A 20,356-nucleotide genomic window follows, 5' to 3' on the forward strand; every position below is an offset into this window, starting at 1 on the left:
TTAGGTCATGATCTCAGGGTTGTGAGATCAAGCCCGTCATCGGGCTCCCCGCTCAGTGTGGAGTCTGCTTGAGATTCTCTCCCTCTCCCCCTCCCACCATGTGCATGCTCTCTCTCCCTAAAATAAAATAAATAAAATCTTGAAAAAAGAATGAATGAAATGGTCACCTTTAGGCAGGGTGGGGGGTGTGGGGGGACAGGGAAGAGGGGAAAGGGATGGGAATTGACTTCCTGAACCATGCACAGTATTTTGTTTACTGAAATGAAAGAAAAAAATGATGAAAAAAGCAAACCTTAAAATTGAATGTAAACAGATGGAAAAAATAAACTTAACTGAATATTAAATTAATAAAACAGAGGAAAAAGTTAATTCAATTAATTTCGGACAGTTGTCTATGCATCCTTGAGTGGGATATATCGTTAGGACTTAAAGAACTACAAAGAAACCTTGCACTTTATTGATTTAGTGTTGACAGTGGCACGTAATCTTGAAAGTACTTATGTGTAACTGGAGGAAAAAAAAGGAATAATACAGATTCACTGAGTACAAAGAAGGGATATACCAATACAGAAAGAAAGTAAAGAAAACCTGTCATACACTTGAATTGGAAGTAAAATGAAATGAATATATATATATATTTATATAAATATATATATATATTTAAATACATTTCCTAGCTCTACCCTCTACGCCCACTGAAAGGGCCTAGAAACAACAGAACCCTAATAGCAATGAGCAGGACCAGCACCTAGACCTTGGTTTCCAAATATAATTACTCACTAAAAAGCACCAGGGGGTTCTCTGGAGCAATGGATGATTCCAGTCTGGGGTAGGGAAAGCATAGAGAACCTGGAAAATCTCTTTATGCAGAAAGCTAAGACACAACTACTGCTCAAGAGACATAACCAAATGTAATGCTTGAACTCTGATAAACTCTAGATCCAAAAAAAGAAAGAAGATATAAAAGACATATTTGAGATAATAGGAAAATCCAAATACGGTCAGAGTATTAGATGACACTGAATTAATATTTACTTTCTTAGGTGTGATCATTATCAGTGTAATAACATTATTGCATTTATTAAAGGAAATGTCATTCTTAGGAGATGTATCTTGAAGTACTTATGGATGTGTCATGAGACCTACAACTTTCAAATCGTTCAGCAACAAAATTACCATGTGGTCAAGCTTTATTTCATAAAGGCCAGAAACTGGAAAAAATCCAGATGATCCTCAAAAGGTAAATGGATCAACGACTGTGGTACATCCACACACTGGAATACTATGCAGCAATAAAATGAAATAAGCTACTAATACACACAGACATGGATGCATCTCAAAATCATTATGCTGAATGAAAAAAGCCAATACAAAAGAATACATGCTGTGTATTTACATTTATATAATACTCTAGAAAATGTAAATTGATGTGTAGTGTCAGAGAATAGATCAGTCATTGCCTTGGGCCAGTGGTATAGGAAGGAATGGACCAGAAAGGAGCATAAGGAAATCTCTGGGCACAACGAAATTTTTTGTACTTTGATTACGGTGGTGGTTTCATGGACGCATACAGCTGCCAAAAGTCATCAAATTGTGTACTCTCATATAGAAAGACCGAAGAAAATATGGCAAAATGTCAGCAGTTAGTGAACACAGGAGGAGACAATTACAGGTTATCGTACCATTTTTCTATTCAACTTTGCTATATAAGCTTTAAAAAAAAAGCTGGAGAACAGACAATTCAGAAAAAGAGGTAAAAATGACACTCCACATATTTAAAAAAGGTCAAACTCACTGAAAGAGAAATATAAATTAAATACCGAGATATCATTTCTCACCTATCAGACTGCCAAAAACTAACAACACATCCTGTTGGTGAAGCTGTTGGAAGATGAGCACTCTGATACAATGCTAGTGAAAACGCACATAGCACAACCCTGCTGAAAGGAGATCTGGTGACACTTAATGATAAATCTACTTGGGTTCCAATTCAGCAATCCCACTTCTAGGAATCGACCCTGAAAGATACACCTTCAACAAACTGGAAATACGTTTGCAGGAGGCTATTCATTTCACAGCCTTGTTTGTAATTGCAAAATACTGAAAACAACTTAAGTGCCCACACATGGGAGTGGCTGAATACAGTGTGGTACGTGCACACAACTGAGCACTACGCAGCTGCAAAAAAAAGAAAAAAGAAAGGGCCAAGGAAGTTCTTTATGAACTGATATAGGGTAACAGATAACCACGTCATACGGCTAAATGGAAAGGCATAGTGCAAAGGAGTAGCTATGGTCCTTCCATGGAAGAAAGAAGAGGATATTGAAAAAAAATATATGCACCTGCTCATTTGTGCAAATGAAACACAGGAAGAATAACAGAGAAACTAAAGCAACAATAGACAAATGGGAAAGAGGTGGAAAAAGAGGGGATGGGAGTAGCCAGGATGAGGAGGAAGTGCACTTCTGAGTATCTCTCTTCTTACAGCTCTGACTCTTCAGAACCACAGCAACGTGTCCTTTGATTCCCAAAATTAAAAAATAAAACCAACCAGAATGTGAGGAGAACCCAAAATGGAATGCAAACACTAACAAATGAAACCAACGGCTTGCCAATGAACATCACACTTCAAGCACACGTTCAAAAGTACTTTTTCCCCAGTGTTCTTTGGTTTGACTCTCCTTTTTCCCTTTTGTCATATATACATTTTTTATTCTTACGAAATATTTCAATCTTTAGATACAGTTTTTGGTCACGCTTAGGAGGCCTGCCTTCCTTCAAGATTATTTCACTTTTAACTTTCACATTTTTTCTTATATATTCATAGTGTCTTTTTTAATGTTTAACTCTTTGATCCACCTCTAATTAACTGTGTTAAGAACAGGGCAAGAATAATTTTTCTAATCCCAGCTCTGCCAACAGCAGTGGGAATCCATTTTTTTCTGAATTCATTTGAAATACAACTTTTATGGTGTTAAATTCCCATGTCTTTACTGCTTTTTGGATTCTCTATTCTGTTCTACTGTCTTGTTTATTCAAGGGTAAGTATCAAGCAACTTTAATTATTGTAACTTCACAGCATTTAAAATATCTGGGCAGTTCCCATCCCATCCTTATTATTACACTTTTCACAATTTTTATTACTTTTACATTTGTATTTTTCCATAAAATTTAAAATCTGTAGTTAACAGAATATTGTTACTAGATAGGACATTTAGGGAGAACTAATTATTGTTTAAATGAGTCTTCACGTATTCAATATTTTAGGGGACTTATTAATCACAAATTCTACAATGGCATTGTTTCAAGAATAGAAATATGGAGCTTTACTACAACATTAATTACCATTGCTCCAGTAGCCTACTCAGTGTAGGGTAATGCCAAAGAACAGGTGTGAGGAGGTTATCACAGGTTCTGCCACCTAAGATTTTCATTGGAAATAAAGGACTGTAATGTCACAGAAACCTCCTACTATGCCAATATACTGTCCAACATAAAAATTTTTGGACCTTAAAATACTCAAATCTTGGTTTCTAAATACCAATCTTCACTAAAAGGAACCAGGGCTCCTTAGAGAAAGGACTGATCCAGGGTTGGAGCAGGCAATGTACAAGATGAACCTGGGACATTTTGCTGTGCTAGAAGCATAAGTGCTCAAAGAATGCAGGAGACTTGTCGAAAGACAAGGTACCAGCCTGACGGGGCTCCCACTGGCCAAATATGAAAGAATATGAGCATCAAATGGATTAAAACTCACTGAATATAGCCATCAGGGAAATTCAAATCAAAACCACACTAAGATACCACCTTACACCAGTTAGAATGGCAAAAATAGACAAGGCAAGAAACAACAATTGTTGGAGAGGATGTGGAGAAAGGGGATCCCTCCTACATTGTTGGTGGGAATGCAAGTTGGTACAGCCACTCTGGAAAACAGTGTGGAGGTCCCTTAAAAAGTTAAAAATTGAGTTACCCTATGACCCAGCCATTGCACTACTGGGTGTTTACCCCAAAGATATAGACGTAGTGAAGAGAAGGGCCATATGCACCCCAATGTTCATAGCAGCAATGTCCACAATAGTTAAATCGTGGAAGGAACCGAGATGCCCTTCAACAGATGACTGGATTAAGAAGTTGTGGTCCATATAGACAATGGAATATTACTCAGCTATCAGAAAAAACGAATTCTCAACATTTGCTGCAACATGGACAGCACTGGAGGAGATAATGCTAAGTGAAATAAGTCAAGCACAGAAAGACAATTATCATATGATTTCTCTCATCTATGGAATATAAGAACTAGGATGATCGGTAGGGGAAGAAAGGGATAAAGAAAGGGGGGTAATCAGAAGGGGGAATGAAACATGAGAGACTATGGACTATGAGAAACAAACTGAGGGCCTCGGGGCGGGGGGAATGGGATAGACCGGTGATGGGTAGTAAGGAGGGCACGTATTGCATGGTGCACTGGGTGTTATACGCAACTAATGAATCATCTAACTTTACATCGGAAACTGGGGATGTACTGTATGGTGACTAACATAATATAATAAAAAATCATTTAAAAAAAAACAAAAAAACAAACAAACAAACAAAAAAACAACTCACTGAATAAAATAGACTCCCTAAGTTCATACCAATGATTAGGACTATGATGATGAATGGCGAAAGGGGAAAGTTTTTTCTAACAGAATGCTGACAAATAACTATAGTAGAAAATGAGAGAATTAGGTAATCATTATTTGCAACTGTCATAATAACTGATTTAGGCAAGAATCAACTATGGATACTAAAATAGTGAAATTCCAACGAGGAAAAAGTTATTTACACAGGTCAAAGTATCTCCCCACAAAGAACTTAAATGATATGCAAAGGAGAAAAACATAACATTATGCTGGAGAAAGTGGGTAGTCACCACCTTAATTAAGCAATCGAAGTTAACACCGCCAACACCGGGACAGATATGATATGATGCACCAAGGAAGACAGAATTTACTTAGGTGGTACCAACACGCAAAACTTGAATCATGAGGAAATAGACAAACCCGAACTGAAACACATTCTAGAAAATAAACGGCCTATGTACTTCAAAAATATCAGTGTTAGGAAAGACAAAGGCAGGCTATGGAACTGTTCTAGATTTAACAGACATAAAAACTAAATGCAATGCATGATCCTAGGTTAGATACTAAGCCAGAAAAAAACTTGCTTTTCTGTAAAGACATTGGGACAGTTGACAAAATTTGAATAAGATCCAGATTAAATAATAACGTTGTATCAACGTTTTATTTCTTATTTTGATAATTCTGGTTATATAACGGAATGTCCTGGTTCTAAGGCAATACATGAAGTATTTAGGGGTATGGGGGACAATGTCTTTAACTTACTCTCAAATAGTTCATAAACAAAGGTATTCTTCAGGCATCCACATTTTCCATTTACATGACTGAGATGGCAAAACAAACTACTGACTTCTAGAGCCTTCTTACTGTCTGGAAGGCTCACCCATATTTATGATGAACAGCCACTAGATGGCACTCTGTGACCTCCCAATCCCAGCAGCCTAGGTTTCCACAGGCAGCATTTTAGATTTAATTATACTAAAAAACAGAAACACAACTATCTTTAAATAAATACCAATACCAGGCAACCACTACACTCAAAACAGATGTTTTCACAATGGCCTTACAAGGCCTTTCATGATCTAACTTTTCACTGGCCCCCAAACCCATCTCTCTGACCACATCTCTTTAGTTCTGTGTTTAGTGTTGCCTTTTCAGAGAACTTTGTTAACACGCCTACATAAAACAGCAGGTAGCTGCATGCCCTCCCCCACCCCCTTACCCTGCTATATTTTTCTTCAGCACCTGACATTTTCTTGTCTTCGTTCCCACACTCCCAGAATATAAGTCTCATGAGGACAGGTTTTATTTTGCTCGATGCCTGTATCCCAAATGCCTAGAAAAGGCAGGTATCCTTCAATTGTCCATGACACCCCCCTCCCCAAACCAGTCCCCTAACTGAAGGAGACAGTGAAGAGCCTTAAATGTCAAGCACTGAATTACTTTATGTGGAAGTCATCAAGACACGTAAGCAGCAAAGTAACCCTATAAAAACAGCACTTTAGAAAAATTCCTTTGTCAAAAAGGTGGTAAAAGGTAGCAGGAGTAGAAAGCAAAGATACAGGAGACATTGCAAAGGTATTAGTTACAAGCAAGGCCTCTGATGCCATGAGACTTAGGTTTGATCCTGGCTCTACAGTTTACCAGAGCTCCATGACTTTGATAAACTGATAGTTCAGGAAGCTCTTTGTCCTTCAGCTGCCCAGTGTGTAAAAAAAGGACAGGATAAAAATCTGCCTTATAGAGATTATGCTTATCCTATGGGTCTGATACAGGGCCTGATACATAAACTGTAACATTACATGTAGGAAATAAGGGAAAAGGAATAAGCAATTATCTCTTCATTAGTCAACTATTTTTACTAAGTATTTGTGTCAGGCACTTTTCCAGATGATGGAAATGCAGCCATTAGCAAAAAAAAAAAAAAAAAAAAAAAGCCTAGGGTCTTCATCATGTTTACATTTGAGTATGAGGTGACAAAAAACAGCCCTAAATAATCTGAATCTATCTGTTTCTTGAGTTTTTGCTGGTGAATAGCTAAAGCTGCAATAGCAAAGTCCCATCAAAGTCCTATTTCAATGTCTCTCAAGGAGATACAAGTTCTATAGTGTCAGGCTATGAGAAAGGCTATGAAGAAAAATTAAGGTAAGGGGACAGAGTACACTGACATTATTTTAAATAGGGTTGTAACATTTGAGTAAAGAGGTGAGAGATGCTAGAGTTTAATCTGGAATGATTCTAAGTAAAACTGAAGTCCAGGAGGAAGAACTGATTTGAAGATGATGGGTTTTGGGTCTTAGAAATGATTTAGCTCCGGTTTCAAAAGACAAATTAAAGGTGACTAGAGAAAGCACCCTAGCAGCTCTAGGTTACGTACTTGTAAACTTTAGTCTTCATTTCTTTTGACTGAGGGGAATAGAGAATTGTAGGATCTCCTAATGCAGAGAACCGTCTTCTAGGGCATGTGTTATGGGTTGAACTCTATCCCTCCCAGAAGATACACTGGAGTCTAGCCTCCAGTATCTCTGAATGTGACTTCATTTGGAGACAGGATCTTTACAGAGGTCACCAAGTTAAGATGAGGTCATTGGAATGAACTCTAATCCAATATGACTAGTGTCCTTATAAAAGGGGAAAATTTGGACATAAATTGAGACACACATACAGGGAAGATGATGCAGACAGGGAGAAGATGGCCATCTTCAAGACAAGGACAGAGGCCTGAAACAGATTCTTTCTGCTCAGCCCTCAAAAGGAACCAACCCTGCTGATACCTTGATTTCAGACTTGTGGCTCCCAGAACTGTGAGACAATAAATTTCTGTGGGTTAGGCCACCCAGTTTGTGGTATTTTGTTACAGTAACCCTAGGAAACTAATACAGATGAAGAGAAAATCATATCTGTATACTCATCTCCCTTAAGGTCTCCCTTAAGAGATCACAAGCTCCTTGAGGGGAAGAGCTGACCGTGCTTGAAATCCTCTTTGCATCTCTTCTGAAGTACCTGCTCTGATGCAAAAATTTAATAAGATACTATTTTAAGTTCCAGCACCTGAAGTCAGTACGTACTCAAATTCTCCCACTACTTTTCCATATATTTTTCGGGACAAGTATTTCTTTCTTTTGCAAATTGAAAAGCTGAATTTAACTTCCGAGAGATACTCTAGTAGTAATCTCTACTCAGTAATCCTAAACTGGAGCTAGGGTTTGGCACCGTCAAAATAAAAGTTTGAGTGCCTAAGTTTATCAGGTGTTAATATAAATTATCCCTGACTTTTAGGCAATTATACCTCAAATCAGACTTTATATATACGGATTCATATAGAGGAAACACAAACAGATAAGTTAAAACCATTAGTTTGACACATGAATAATAGTAATAATAAATGTCACAGAAAAGTCAAAGGAAAACCCACCTAAGGGAGTAACCACCAGCACTTTACTCTAGCTTAACACTAGGCTAGGCACTCACATGCCATTTCACCCCCCTCAGGATCTCACCATCTACAGATAAGCCAAGTCAGATTCAGGGAAGTCAAATGACATTGTCCAAGTTCACCCAGCAATGGTGTTGGAGAAAAGCTGGAAGCTGGGACTGTGTGATTCAAAAGGACAAGCTCTTTTTGGTCAATAGCATACAAGCATACCTATACTAACCTTTCACCTAGAAACATGAGCACAACTAATTTAACCACATTACATTGTTAATAGTAGCAAAGAAAAATGCAAAATACAGTTTCTGCTAAATCTATTCTCAAAAGCATAGGTAGTTGCAGAAGAGAAAAGGAGTATCAAGGGAGCTTGCCACCAAGCTCATGTGTAGAAAGAACCTGACATCTTTGATCAAACTCCTTGGTTAAAAGGACATTCAAGAACATTCACAAACTGGAGCAGCACCATAATTAAAAGCAAAGTGAATGAGAAGATAGAGTTGCCATAAATTACATTTATAATCAGTTACAAAATAAGACTACCTTGGTATTTCAGGAAACAAAAGTTCACAAAATCGCCCCCAAAAGTACTGGCAGCCTTTTTAAAAATGCCTAGCCACCCAAAACAAAGAATTTAGAATCTGAGTAAATCAAATACACAAAGGTCATCAATGTGACTCATGGTATCTCCCAACACCAAACTTCATGGCATTAATGTTTGTTCATCATTATTGGTGACAATTCTTATATGGTAGCTAAAATATGTATAAAAGGGCGTCTGGCTGGCTTAGTCGGTGGGGTGTGCGACTTTTGATCTCGGGGCTCTAAGTTTGAGCCACACATTGGGTGTAGAGATTACTTTCAAAAAAACCCAAAATCTTTAAAAAACGTATGTATTAAATGTTCTCAAACTTCTTGATAAGCTATCCTAAAATACCCATCCATATTGTCCAAGGCATTTAAGCCACCAATTAACTTATTTCCCAATAGCAGCAAATTACCCCTGACTTTAATCTCCATCTATACAAACGAACAAGATTTTTACTTATCTAACTCCTGCCAAATGACTGTTGTGTCCGGTACTACTATACTTCTCTGAAAATGAACAAAGTATATTTAACTTATTTTGTGGCTTCTGATAACTTTCTGAAATCATTCTTTGTCAAGAGTTGAAAAACCGGATACGCCAGTCTTCATAGCTGGTCTCATGTTTTTTCCCAAATTCCCAAAGTTAATTCTACAGTAAGGGTTACACAGAACCACAGGGCTCTTCCACAACTGTGTTTACTGTAACTTTACGAAAGGGTACTTGAGATAGTATTAAGCCAATTAATTAGGCTATTAATGTCTGTTCACCATCTATGGCAGAGATAACAAACTGCAGACTGTAAGCCAAATCCTGCCCCTAAACTTTTGTTTACAATGGTTGAAAAAGAAAAAATATCAAAATAGTTGTGAACACCAAATAATCTGGAGAATCACATGAAAACGATGATTTCCAGGGTCTCTTGAAAAATCTGAAGATCTGATTACACTGGACTCATTTTCTCACAGGACAATGAGGGAGAGCTAAGAAGTCTTTTCTTCTTCAGATACAAAGGAGGCCCACTCCACACAATCTAATAATAATCACTATTCCCTTTTGGCTCACTCAGAGTATGCTTTAAAAGCCACGTTCTAAAAATAAATCAACACAATCACAAATTACATGCAATATTCATTTCAAATTAAAAACACAGATGACTCAAATTCTGCAAGAATCGGAAGCTTAAAAAAACGCCAAAGATGATGTAAAATGAAAGCAAAATGACAAATGAATCTGTGTTAACCAGGTGGTAACATAATTACACAGCTAGGAACTGGCCCAAGTAACTTTAAAACTCAGTAATTTGACTCTACATCCCTAGGGAAATGTATCTTAAGGTTTAAGAGCAACAAAAAATCATTAGCTTTCTTCAATAATCCTATGTTGGTGGTAGTGTTGGCATTGTCATTCTGAGGCTATTTTGTATTTATACTGTGGGAAAAGGAAAACAAGTAGTCATGTTGGTGCTGTTGAGAATAAGGGGTTTTCAGTGTGGGAGACAGGAGATGGGAGATGTAAAATCAAAGAAGGTTAAGAAAAAGTCTCTGGGTCATTTAATTTGATTTTTAAGTATAACATGAACTCATGATTTTTTTAAAAAAGAAAAAACACAACTTATTTCCTAGCTCCAATCACAGACAAGGCATAGAAACAATGACTAACTCAGTAGGAAGAAGCACTTTAAGTGCCTAGATTGTGATCTTGAAATGCCATTTCCCACTAAAAAGCTTCTTAGAGAAAGGCCTATTTCCTGGTCTGGGCAGAAAACGCACAAGATAAGTCTGGACAAATTGTCATACCAGATAGCAAAAAAGCTATAAAAGATGGCTCAGATTAAGTCAAACGGAATTTAGGGCCAGGCCATCGAGAAGGGACTCCAACTGGCCAAAGAGGGGCAATCAATAAAAATAACTATACATGCTACAAAATGCATGAATGTTGAAAACGTTACGCTAAGGTAAAGAAGCTGGTCACAAAAGACCACTTATTGTATGATTCCATTTCTATGAAATGTCCAGATAGGCATTGGAGGTGGGGTACTGTTGGGGGGTAATGAGGAGTGACTGCTAATGGGTACAGGGTTTCTATTTGGGGTGATGAAAATGTTTCAAACTTATTAGATCATGGTGATGATTTCACAACTCCGTGAGCATACTAAAAACCACCGAATTATACACATTAAACAGGCAAATTTCATGGTATGTAAATTATACCTCCATAAAACTGTACCAGGAAAAAAAACCCAACTACAATGGATTGAAACACAAATATGTTTAAATCTGTGAATTTATATGAAAATAAATATTGGTCATTTTGAAGGATGCTACGAATCTAATTCATTTTATGAAAACTGGGAAGTACTTATCCTGTGTCTTACATATATGAAGTGTCTCTCTGTGTGACCAAAGAGATGAGGCAAAGTTTTTCTCTTTATAGAACAATATAATTAATAAATTAAAGAACAGAATATTACCACTTTGCAACCCTAATGGATCTCGGCAACATTACAAAAAGTTAACCAGACAGTAGGTGTCTCCTGGGAGAAGTATATAACACCATCTATGAAACAGTCTAGCAAAAACAAATTTGCAGGGAAAAAAAATCCATGAAGAATCTATAGATAAAAAGACCAGAGAGACTTTTCAAGCAATAGCAATATAATGACCTTATGAATCCTGATTCAAACAAACTTAAAAGTAGCAGGAAAATTTGATTAAATATTTGACATTAAGGCCTTGGTTCAAAAAACTTTAAGTGTGATAATAGTACTGTAGCTATGTTTAGAAAACTAAGAGTCCATATCTTACATAATGATATGTCTGCGGTTTGCTTTAAAAAAAGATGGGGGCGCGTAGAAGCAGGAAATAAAGATGAAACATTAGCCGTAGCTGATAATTACTGAAGTTGAGATGGATACACAAAAGTTTATTTTGCTATTTTCTCTATGGTATATATTTGAAATTTTCCACAAAAAAAGCTTTTAAAAAGACAAAATGCTGCCAATTTCACACATCACTGGAATTACTGCATTTCACAAATTCAAACACTAATAGGTCTCCCACCATTTCACAAATTCAAACACAAATAGGTCTCCCACCATTCCCCCATCTCTGAAATCAAGACACATCTTACAGCAAATGGTGTATCAGATTAATTAGTAGTATTTTTTCTATGTGGTACATATAAGATGGTATAATTTAAAATTGACAGTTGTCTCAAATTCAATGAAAAGAACTGCAAGATTATAAATACATCTAGTTATCTATCTCTCCTTAGCTAAATCATTATTTGCGTTGTACTGGAAATGAAGGATTCAAAAAAACCTCTTGGCTATCTGAATTTTCTTACTTGCTTGGAATTAATTCAGTTACAATGAGAGAAGCATTAAAATAATACATTAACCAATATAAGAATAAAATTAGTCCCTAAACTAGTATTAGTGACAGAGAAGATCTAGGGAGCATGGAGCAAAAAGTCTTCCTAAGATGGGGGGGGGGAGGGGGAAGATTGCTGCAGTTATCTCGCCAGGCCTAAAAAATATAGTAAAAACCGAATCTAGTTGACCAGCCTGTCTTTTCTTCATTTTTGATAAAGGAGCTCCTAAGTACTCACGACTTCAGCACTTTTGTAAGTTGCTGGTTTCAAGTAATCTAAAGGAACATAGTAATTTGGCAAGCCTCTGAGCCTCACGGTAGCAGAAAAACATGTAAACAAAATTTACTAACATAATATAAACTTACTGAGGAAGAAAAGAGGACAAGAAAGTATTTCTGACAACTGTAATTCTAGAAATGCAATTTTATAACCACATACTTTAATGGAATCACAAATATAAAACTTTTTTAAAGATGACAATTGACATTGAAAATTTCAATGATAAAAAGCAAAGGAAAAGACAGATTTGCCACATTTTAAAAAAATCAATTCAGGTAAAAAACACATTATAATTGAAATTAGAAAGGCTTGAGAAATATAAATCTGCCACATGACAAAGGTATAGTCTTAATAAAAAGCTCTTAATATCACGAAAATGATCAACAATCCAATATAAAAATGGGTAAAAGGTAGGAGCAGGCCAATAAACACATCCCACAAATGGCTGACCTTATTGGTAACAAAAGAAATTAAAATTATAGATTACCTATCCATAGGTATATAGATTATAAATTAACAACAAAAAAAATAAAATTATAGATTACCGAATTTGGGAAGCTTTTTAAGTAACACTGCCCAGATCTGGCGGCCAAGCAGGACGTGCAAGAATATTACCACTTCCAACACTGTGCCTGGAGCAGTCCTCCTTCATCCCCCTCCAAGTGTTACCTTCTTAATATGACTTCAATCACTCTATTGATTTATTTTTTAATTTTCTTTAAAGATTTTATTTATTTATTTGACAGAGAAAGAGACAGCCAGCGAGAGAGGGAACACAAGCAGGGGGAGTGGGAGAGGAAGAAGCAGGCTCATAGCAGAGGAGCCTGATGTGGGGCTCGATCCCATAACGCCAGGATCACGCCCTGAGCCGAAGGAAGACACTTAACCGCTGTGCCACCCAGGCGCCCCCAATCACTCTATTTAAAACTGCATCCCCATCCCCACTTCTCAATTCCCCTTATCTTCCTCTATTTTTCCACCTTATTGCCTAACAAACCACATAATGTACTTACTACGCACACTGTTTATTCTCTGCCCCCTATCCCCATGAAAATGAAGTTTCCAAAGACAAAGATGTTTTTCTTTCACTGATGTATCACAGGATGGAAAACTGCTGGGATATGGGAGGTGTTCAAAAATTATTTGTTTAATGAATAGGAAAATTCAACTAGTTAATTCCTAATAAACTAGTTAATGTCTCTGGAGAATTTTGTTAATGACATGAATTTAAAAACCTTTATTGGGGATGCCTGGGTGGCTCAGTCGTTAAGCATCTGCCTTCGGCTCAGGTCACGATCCCAGGTCCTGGGATCGAGCCCCGCATAGGGCTCCCTGCTCAGCAGGAAGCCTGCTTTTCCCTCTCCCACTCCCCCTGCTTGTGTTCCCTCTCTCGCTGCGTCTCTCTCTGTCAAATACATAAAATCTTTAAAAACAAAACCTTTATTTATTTTTATTCATTCATTTGAGAGAGAAAGAGAGGGAGAGCGAGTACATGCACAAGCAGGGGGTAGGGTCTGAGGGAGAGGAAGAAGTAGACTCCCACTGAGCAGGGAGCCAGACGTGGGGCTCTGGGGCTCTATCCCAGGACCCCAGGATCATGGCCTGAGCCAAAGGCAGACAGACACTTAACTGACTGAGCCACCCAGGCACTCCAAATTTAAAAACCTTTAAAATGTACATACCAGTAATATCACTTTTAAAAATTTATCCTAAGTAAATAATCACTGATGTGAGCAATGGTTATCCAAAAGCTTATTCATCTTAGCTATGAATTGTGAAAAACTGGAAACAATGTACACTGGAACACAGAAAAGGATATGGAATATTTAATGCTATGAAAAACATGCACGATAATGTTAGCTGGGGAAAAGTATACCCCAAAATTCCACTTTTGGATGTATATATAGATATGCTTAATAGGAACTAAATATGTGTGTATACATATGCTTAATAGGAACTAAAATAAAAGTATGATACATACAATTAATGGAAAGATGGACTGCTAGATGAAGCGTGATACTCACTGTGTCCTGATACGGAACCATTTCTTCTTCTTTTTTTTTTTTTTTAAGTAGGTCCCATTCCCAGCGTGGAGCCCAAAGCAGGGCTTGAACTCACGACCCTGAGAACAAGACCTGCAAGACCTGAGCTGAGATCAAGAGTTGGATGCTTAACCAGCAAAGCCACCCAGATGCCTTAGTGAAAAAGACAGATTTTACAAAAACTGTTAAGGTTACACTGTAAGGAACTGATAGAGAATCAATTCCCAAGGTACACTGTTAAGTGTAAAAAGCATCCAATACCATTTAATTAAAAAAAAATTGTTTCAAGTCTATGTACTCTACTCTCTACTGGATAAAAATGTTAGAAATTTTCAACTATCTTTTCTTCTAAATTTTCAATATGACAAATTTTTTGGAAAATCAGGAAATGAAGCCATCTCTCCTTTGACTCCATAGAGTCTAAGTGAGCAAAATCACTTTTTCAGTGCAAATAATTTTACTACCAAATTTATAAAGTTCTTTAACTGCAAGGAAAGTAAAAATTACTGTCCCAACTATTACTTCCTAAGCTAAGTAACAAAATTCATAGATATGAAATCCATCCTAGAATCATGTTCCATAGAATTTCAAAAGCAAACATAAAGAGTGTTAAATTATAAAAGCTTATGACAAACAGATAAAGGCAGATACCTATTGAGAAATATATATATATATATATATATATATATAATTGAATGATCAAAGAAAGAGAATTGTGCCCTTTTAAAGATACAGCCAGTGGGCCATGAAAGGGTAAACTTTAACCCAGGCATCCTGATGTACCTTATTCAGAAGCCCCAGTTTGTTCAGTTTCTACCCTGTTTGTCCTCAGGAAAAAGGAGCTGTCACTTGGGAGACAGCAATGGTTAGTACCAACGGCTTTGGGGTCTATCAGACCCTGGGTTGAATCCTAGCTTTACAGTTTTCTATGGGAGTAATCTGGAAAATCTCAATTTCTTTATCTGTAAAGTAAAACAGGGATTATCATCCACTAGTTAATGTTAGTAAATAAGAGTACAGTGTCTGAAAAAGCGAAATGGAGACAAAATTCTTCAAATAAGACAACTGAAAATCCCCAAAGTCAAATCTTTCAGCACAGCAAAAGAACCCAAAGGAAACAAATACTACAGAGCACTGAGCCGGAAGGCAGGAACCCTGGATCCCAGTTTCGACCCTGCTACAACCAGCTCCGGCTCCACGGACATATTATCTCATGTATGTAGGTTCTAGTTTTAAGACCTACAATATTAGGGGAAGGAAATCCTTTCCATCCATACTACACCATGACTAAATTAGTAAGATGTGGTTACGGCTGTACTTCCAAAAGTTTCTAAAATTTTTCATTTAAATGCTTAATTTTTGTAACTTCTTAATCAGTTTTCATCATGACTAAGCTTCTAGTCATAAAAAATATAGGACCATTCCCTTAACTAAATTATCCAAGGTCAGATCGCTAAAAGTGGCAAAACTGCAATTCAAACCAGATTTGACTCACTCCGAAGACCAAATTTTACAGCATGCTTCCTCCTCAGACCTTCTCCCTGACTAATCTAGCAGCTTGCCTTTGCAAAACGACTGGAAATCAGGAGTGCAGCCAGGAGTCATGGAGCAGAGTCAAGTTACCTGAGTCAGGTGGGGCTTGAACTTCTGACACAGTACTCTAACCAAGTTAATTAGACATTTCAGCTACTTAAAAGGAGTCTGGAGAAGCAAAAAAAGAAAGGTAAAATTGTCAAGAAAAACTATTAACTGAAGACAAAAACAAAAATAAAACACCCCTGAAACTACAAGTAAATGAGGGTGGCTCATTTACATACAAGTTCAGGAGTTAAAGTTGTACAACACCAAATAGTAAAACAACTGCTAGTTTATCTGTGCTATTCAGTTGCTTTTGTGCAAGTATATAAATAATGAACACGAATTATCTAGCAGTGAGTGAAGGAGTAACAGATAATCCAAAGCACATATATTCGGTTTTAGAAATAAAGCACACGGTCTAAATAGATAATCCAAAGTAATGAATATCTGGTGCTAAAAATATACGATCCAGAGGTGCCTGGGTGGCTCAGTCCGTAAAGCGTCTGCCTTCGGCTCAGGTCGTGATCTCAGGGTCCTGGGATCAAGCCCTGCAACCAGCTCCCTACTTGGAGGGGAGCCTGCTTCTCCCTCTCCTGCTCCCCCTGCTTGTGCGCGCTCTCTGTCAAATAAATAAATAAAATCTTTAAAAATAAATAAATAAAAGCTTTTCAAAAATAAAAAATAAAAATGTATGATCAGGGTGCCTGGTTGGCTTAGTTGGTAGAGCATGTGACTCTTGATCTCAGGGTGGTGAGTTCAAGCCCCACAATGTGTGTGGATCCTACTTAAAAATAAATAAATAAATAAGATCACCTATATATATTTTCCTCCCAAATTACAGGCTATTCAGGCTGGTATGAAATTAATTTCCACGTGGAGAGACCAGGACAGATCACTTCTAAACAATACAGTAAATAATAAAATTACCATCTCCCTACATCAGCAGAAAAGATAACGTTTTATAACACATTCCTATCAGCTCCACAGGGAATAACAAAACTAAGGCACATACAAAAAAAGAGTAACATTTAAATTCCCACTGCAGACAAGAACCCGGTTAGCTCCATGGCTGCTTCCATTAAGCCAATCTGGGATTAAAAACTGGTTTTGAAATAATCCATACATGGATAATCGAGAAGCAAACACACACACAAGCACGTGTAGATAAACTCACATTTACATGTGTGGCTTACCAAACACTTTACAAATAAAAAAATTTCATAGAAATCGGGCAAGAGGTGAGGTCACCTACCACTTTAGCTCTACTGATAGAAGTCATTATGTGCTCTTCTCAAACATTAGGCAGCCACCAAAAACCACAGAGACACACCACCACATCGGTTAATATCATTCAGAAAGGTAACCTAGGAAAACCTCCGAAATGCTCGTTTTATCAGCTCAAGAAGAATGAAGCTGTATACAACTCCACAGTAACATCAAGTAAACGTAAAAGTGTCAAGAAAATGCATTTATTTTTCTCAATACAAATTGCCTAAACACAACTTCCAACACACGGTGCAATTAAACGTTAGCACGAGCTAAAAGTTCTTTAGACTAAGCCTCACTGGCAGAAGCCCTCTACTGGGCGTTTCTAAGATGTGACCAACTTTTGTGTTTCCCACAGTAGCGCTAAACCACGGTTATGCATCCTGCTGATAAAACCGGACATGTGGCACTTAACACACCAAACCAGAATGGCCAACGGTGTCGGCTAAAGAACGCTCCCGCCACTACTGTGAGGCCCACTCCAGAAGGCATGTGCATCGAGCGCGAGGACTTGAGGTTTTGAGAGAAGAGGCGCAGGAAGAGACGCCGGCGGTACACACAGCGGTCTGCCCGCCCGCCCGCTGCAGGGCAGGCGATGCGCCGAGCAGGCTCAGGAAGTTGACTAACCCAGGGGAAAGCTCCATGCCCTCCTCTACGAACGAGAGCGTGTGGCTGGCGGACCGAAATGCGGAAAATCCGCTTAAGAACTCCCTGACGGCCTACCGTGCAGACGTAGGAGTCAAGACTCGGGGAAGCAGGTATGGAAGAGACCAACAGTCCACAAACTGATAATCATCTACCCGCTCCGCCGGGAGGCCCAAACTCGGGGAGTGGTGCCTCCTCTCCGGAGTCGGGCAGCTAACGCGCCGGACGGGCTCTGGTCCTCCTCCAACAGCCCTTTCCAGCAGGCCCGGGGCTGCTAAGACCGAGGCCTGGCCCTCAGCAACATCGGCTCCGTTCCCCATGGTTCATTGAGTGCGACCCTCCAAGGCCACTCCTAGGCCATGTGGCCGGGGCCGCGCAGTGCCCAAACCCGGCGCACGTTCAAGAGGTGAAACCAGAGGAGAGGAGGTGCGGGAAGAAATCCAAAGAATGGGATGTTGGGGTACAAGACTCACTTCCTTTGGGCTTTGTCCTTCTTGGCCTTGGTCCTTTTCTTTCGGGCCTGGAGCGCAAGCACTGCAGGAGAGAGGGATGGATGAAGGGCGAATGTGGAGGAAAGGAGGCAACCAAGGTGAGGGCGGAGACCCAGCAGGGGCGCGAGGCCCGGGTGCGGGGCCTGCCTGAGGGGCGGCTCCGGGGCGAGCGCTGCGGCTCCGGTTCCGGCGAGGCGGCCGGCCGGGCGGCGGGCGGCCCGCGGGGCGCAGAGCAGCGCCCAGGCGGGGTGCGCCGGCGGGGGCTCGGGCCGGGTCAGGGAGCCGGCGGGCGGGGGTCTGCCTGGTTCGCCGAGCGCCGGGCCCTGCAGCGGCCCCAAGGCGCGGGCCGGCCCGGCGGGGAACAAGGGGCGATGACTGCCGGCGCGGAAGGACGCCCGGGCTGAGGGGCGCGGACCGGCAGCCCAGAGGCGGGGGGTGACGGGCGGCGCCACCTCAGAGGGGGGGCGCCGCACGCCCGGGGACCGGACTGCGGCGGTTAGGCGAAGCTCCAGCGCTGACCCGGGCCTCGCCCCGCCGGCCGTTGCCCCTCGTGGCGAAGGCCGCTCCACCGCTCACCTTTCCGCTCCATGGCGAGACCGGTAACCGCCAGGCGCCTGCGCACTCGAGTGGCGGTGACTCCCGCTCCCGCCGCGGCCCAAAACCAAGCCCGCGCACACCCCGCCCCCCAGTTCCCGCCCCGCCCCCGCCCCACGACGGCGCGCGCCTGCGCGTTGAGTGCGGAGCCTACCACCTGCTCGCCAGGAGAGGGGGGGCTGTAGAGAATCGGGGGCTGGGAGGAGGAAAGAACGCGGAGTGTGAATGCTAAAGAGGTGCTGAGAACCAGCTTGGAAGCCTGGAGGGGCCAGGTTCGTTCTCTCTGCAGGGTGGTTGCTCCTGAGGAAACGAGAGGAGCGTGGCTTTGAGGGTTCCCTGTGTGCTGAGTCAGTGTTCCGCAGCCAACAGGAGTCCGCCTCACTTTCCTGGTCTGTAAAATGGATTTAATCCGGCGTGTCCCGGTTTCTTTGCTGAGCTCTTGTGAGGGTCACACCGGATACTATAGAAAGAAAATGAGGACGGGCTGGGGAAATGACAAGTGAGAAAGCAAAGAAAGTTGGAAGAGCACAAAAGAAAGACTGGAAAGAAGGAACCTGTGACCTTATCCTCACTCTAAAAGTGCAAACCTTAAATAAATAAAATTTTTAAAAGAGAAAACCTTAAAATTGAATTTTCTTTTAAAATTTCACGTTTATATGAAGGCTGTAAAGGAAGGAAAGGGAAGAATAAAAACTTTTCTCATCTTACCGCTTTATCATCCTTTCAGTATGTGATACAGTTGTCTTGTAGGGTGGTTTTATACTTTTCTAAGTGCATTATCTCATTTGATATTTATGACAACTTAAAAGCAAAATATTACCTCCACTATACGAAGAAACTAAAAGTTGGCGGGGATGTGTACCCAATCTTGGGTGTCCTGACCCAATGATTCAATCATCAAATCCATGTCGTAAAGCAAGGTTAGCAAAGTTTTTCTGTAAAGGGCCATATAGTAAACATTAAGGCTTGTGGGCCATAAGATCTCTCTCAATTCTTCAGTTCTGCCCCTGGAGCTCAAAAGGAAAATAGAAAATAGGGGCTGTGTTCCAATAAAGCTTTATTTATGGTCCCTGAAATTTGCATTTCATGTAATTTTCACGTGTCATGAAATACTACTCTTCTGTTGATCTTTTTCAACTGTTTCAATCATTCTTGGGTCAGGCCTTAGTTTGCCAACCCCTGTCGTAAAGTACTAAAGCTGGAGAGGGTGTAAACTCTGAAGACCCTTGCTGTAAAAGAAGTTAGAGTGTATGGAGAAGACAAGTAATTGACTGAAAAAGGAAGATGAAAGTATAATAGTACTGTACAAGTGAACCACAGGGGCTTGAGCGGCATTTTATTGAGCAAAGTAAGTAATTAAATTCAGCCAGGGAGGAGGCAGCTTTTGAACTGGGTCTTGGGAAATGTGTAGGGTTTCCATAGGCGGAGAAGGAGATGTTAGGCATTCC

General features: G+C 39.9%; 1 protein-coding gene across 1 annotated transcript in view; it reads right to left on the bottom strand.

Moving 5' to 3' along the window:
- The window catches only part of SRPK1 (SRSF protein kinase 1), an 80,826-nt gene extending 61,908 nt beyond the window's left edge, over nt 1–18,918 (bottom strand). The window contains 2 exon segments of the mRNA XM_026482739.4: nt 18,297–18,825; nt 18,828–18,918. Coding sequence (XP_026338524.3) covers nt 18,297–18,825; nt 18,828–18,903 — 605 coding nt within the window. The 5' untranslated portion in view covers nt 18,904–18,918.
- Nucleotides 18,919–20,356: the final 1,438 nt, after the last annotated feature.

The sequence above is a fragment of the Ursus arctos genome, unplaced genomic scaffold, assembly GCF_023065955.2.
Source record: "Ursus arctos isolate Adak ecotype North America unplaced genomic scaffold, UrsArc2.0 scaffold_31, whole genome shotgun sequence".
Taxonomy (NCBI): Eukaryota; Metazoa; Chordata; class Mammalia; order Carnivora; family Ursidae; genus Ursus; species Ursus arctos.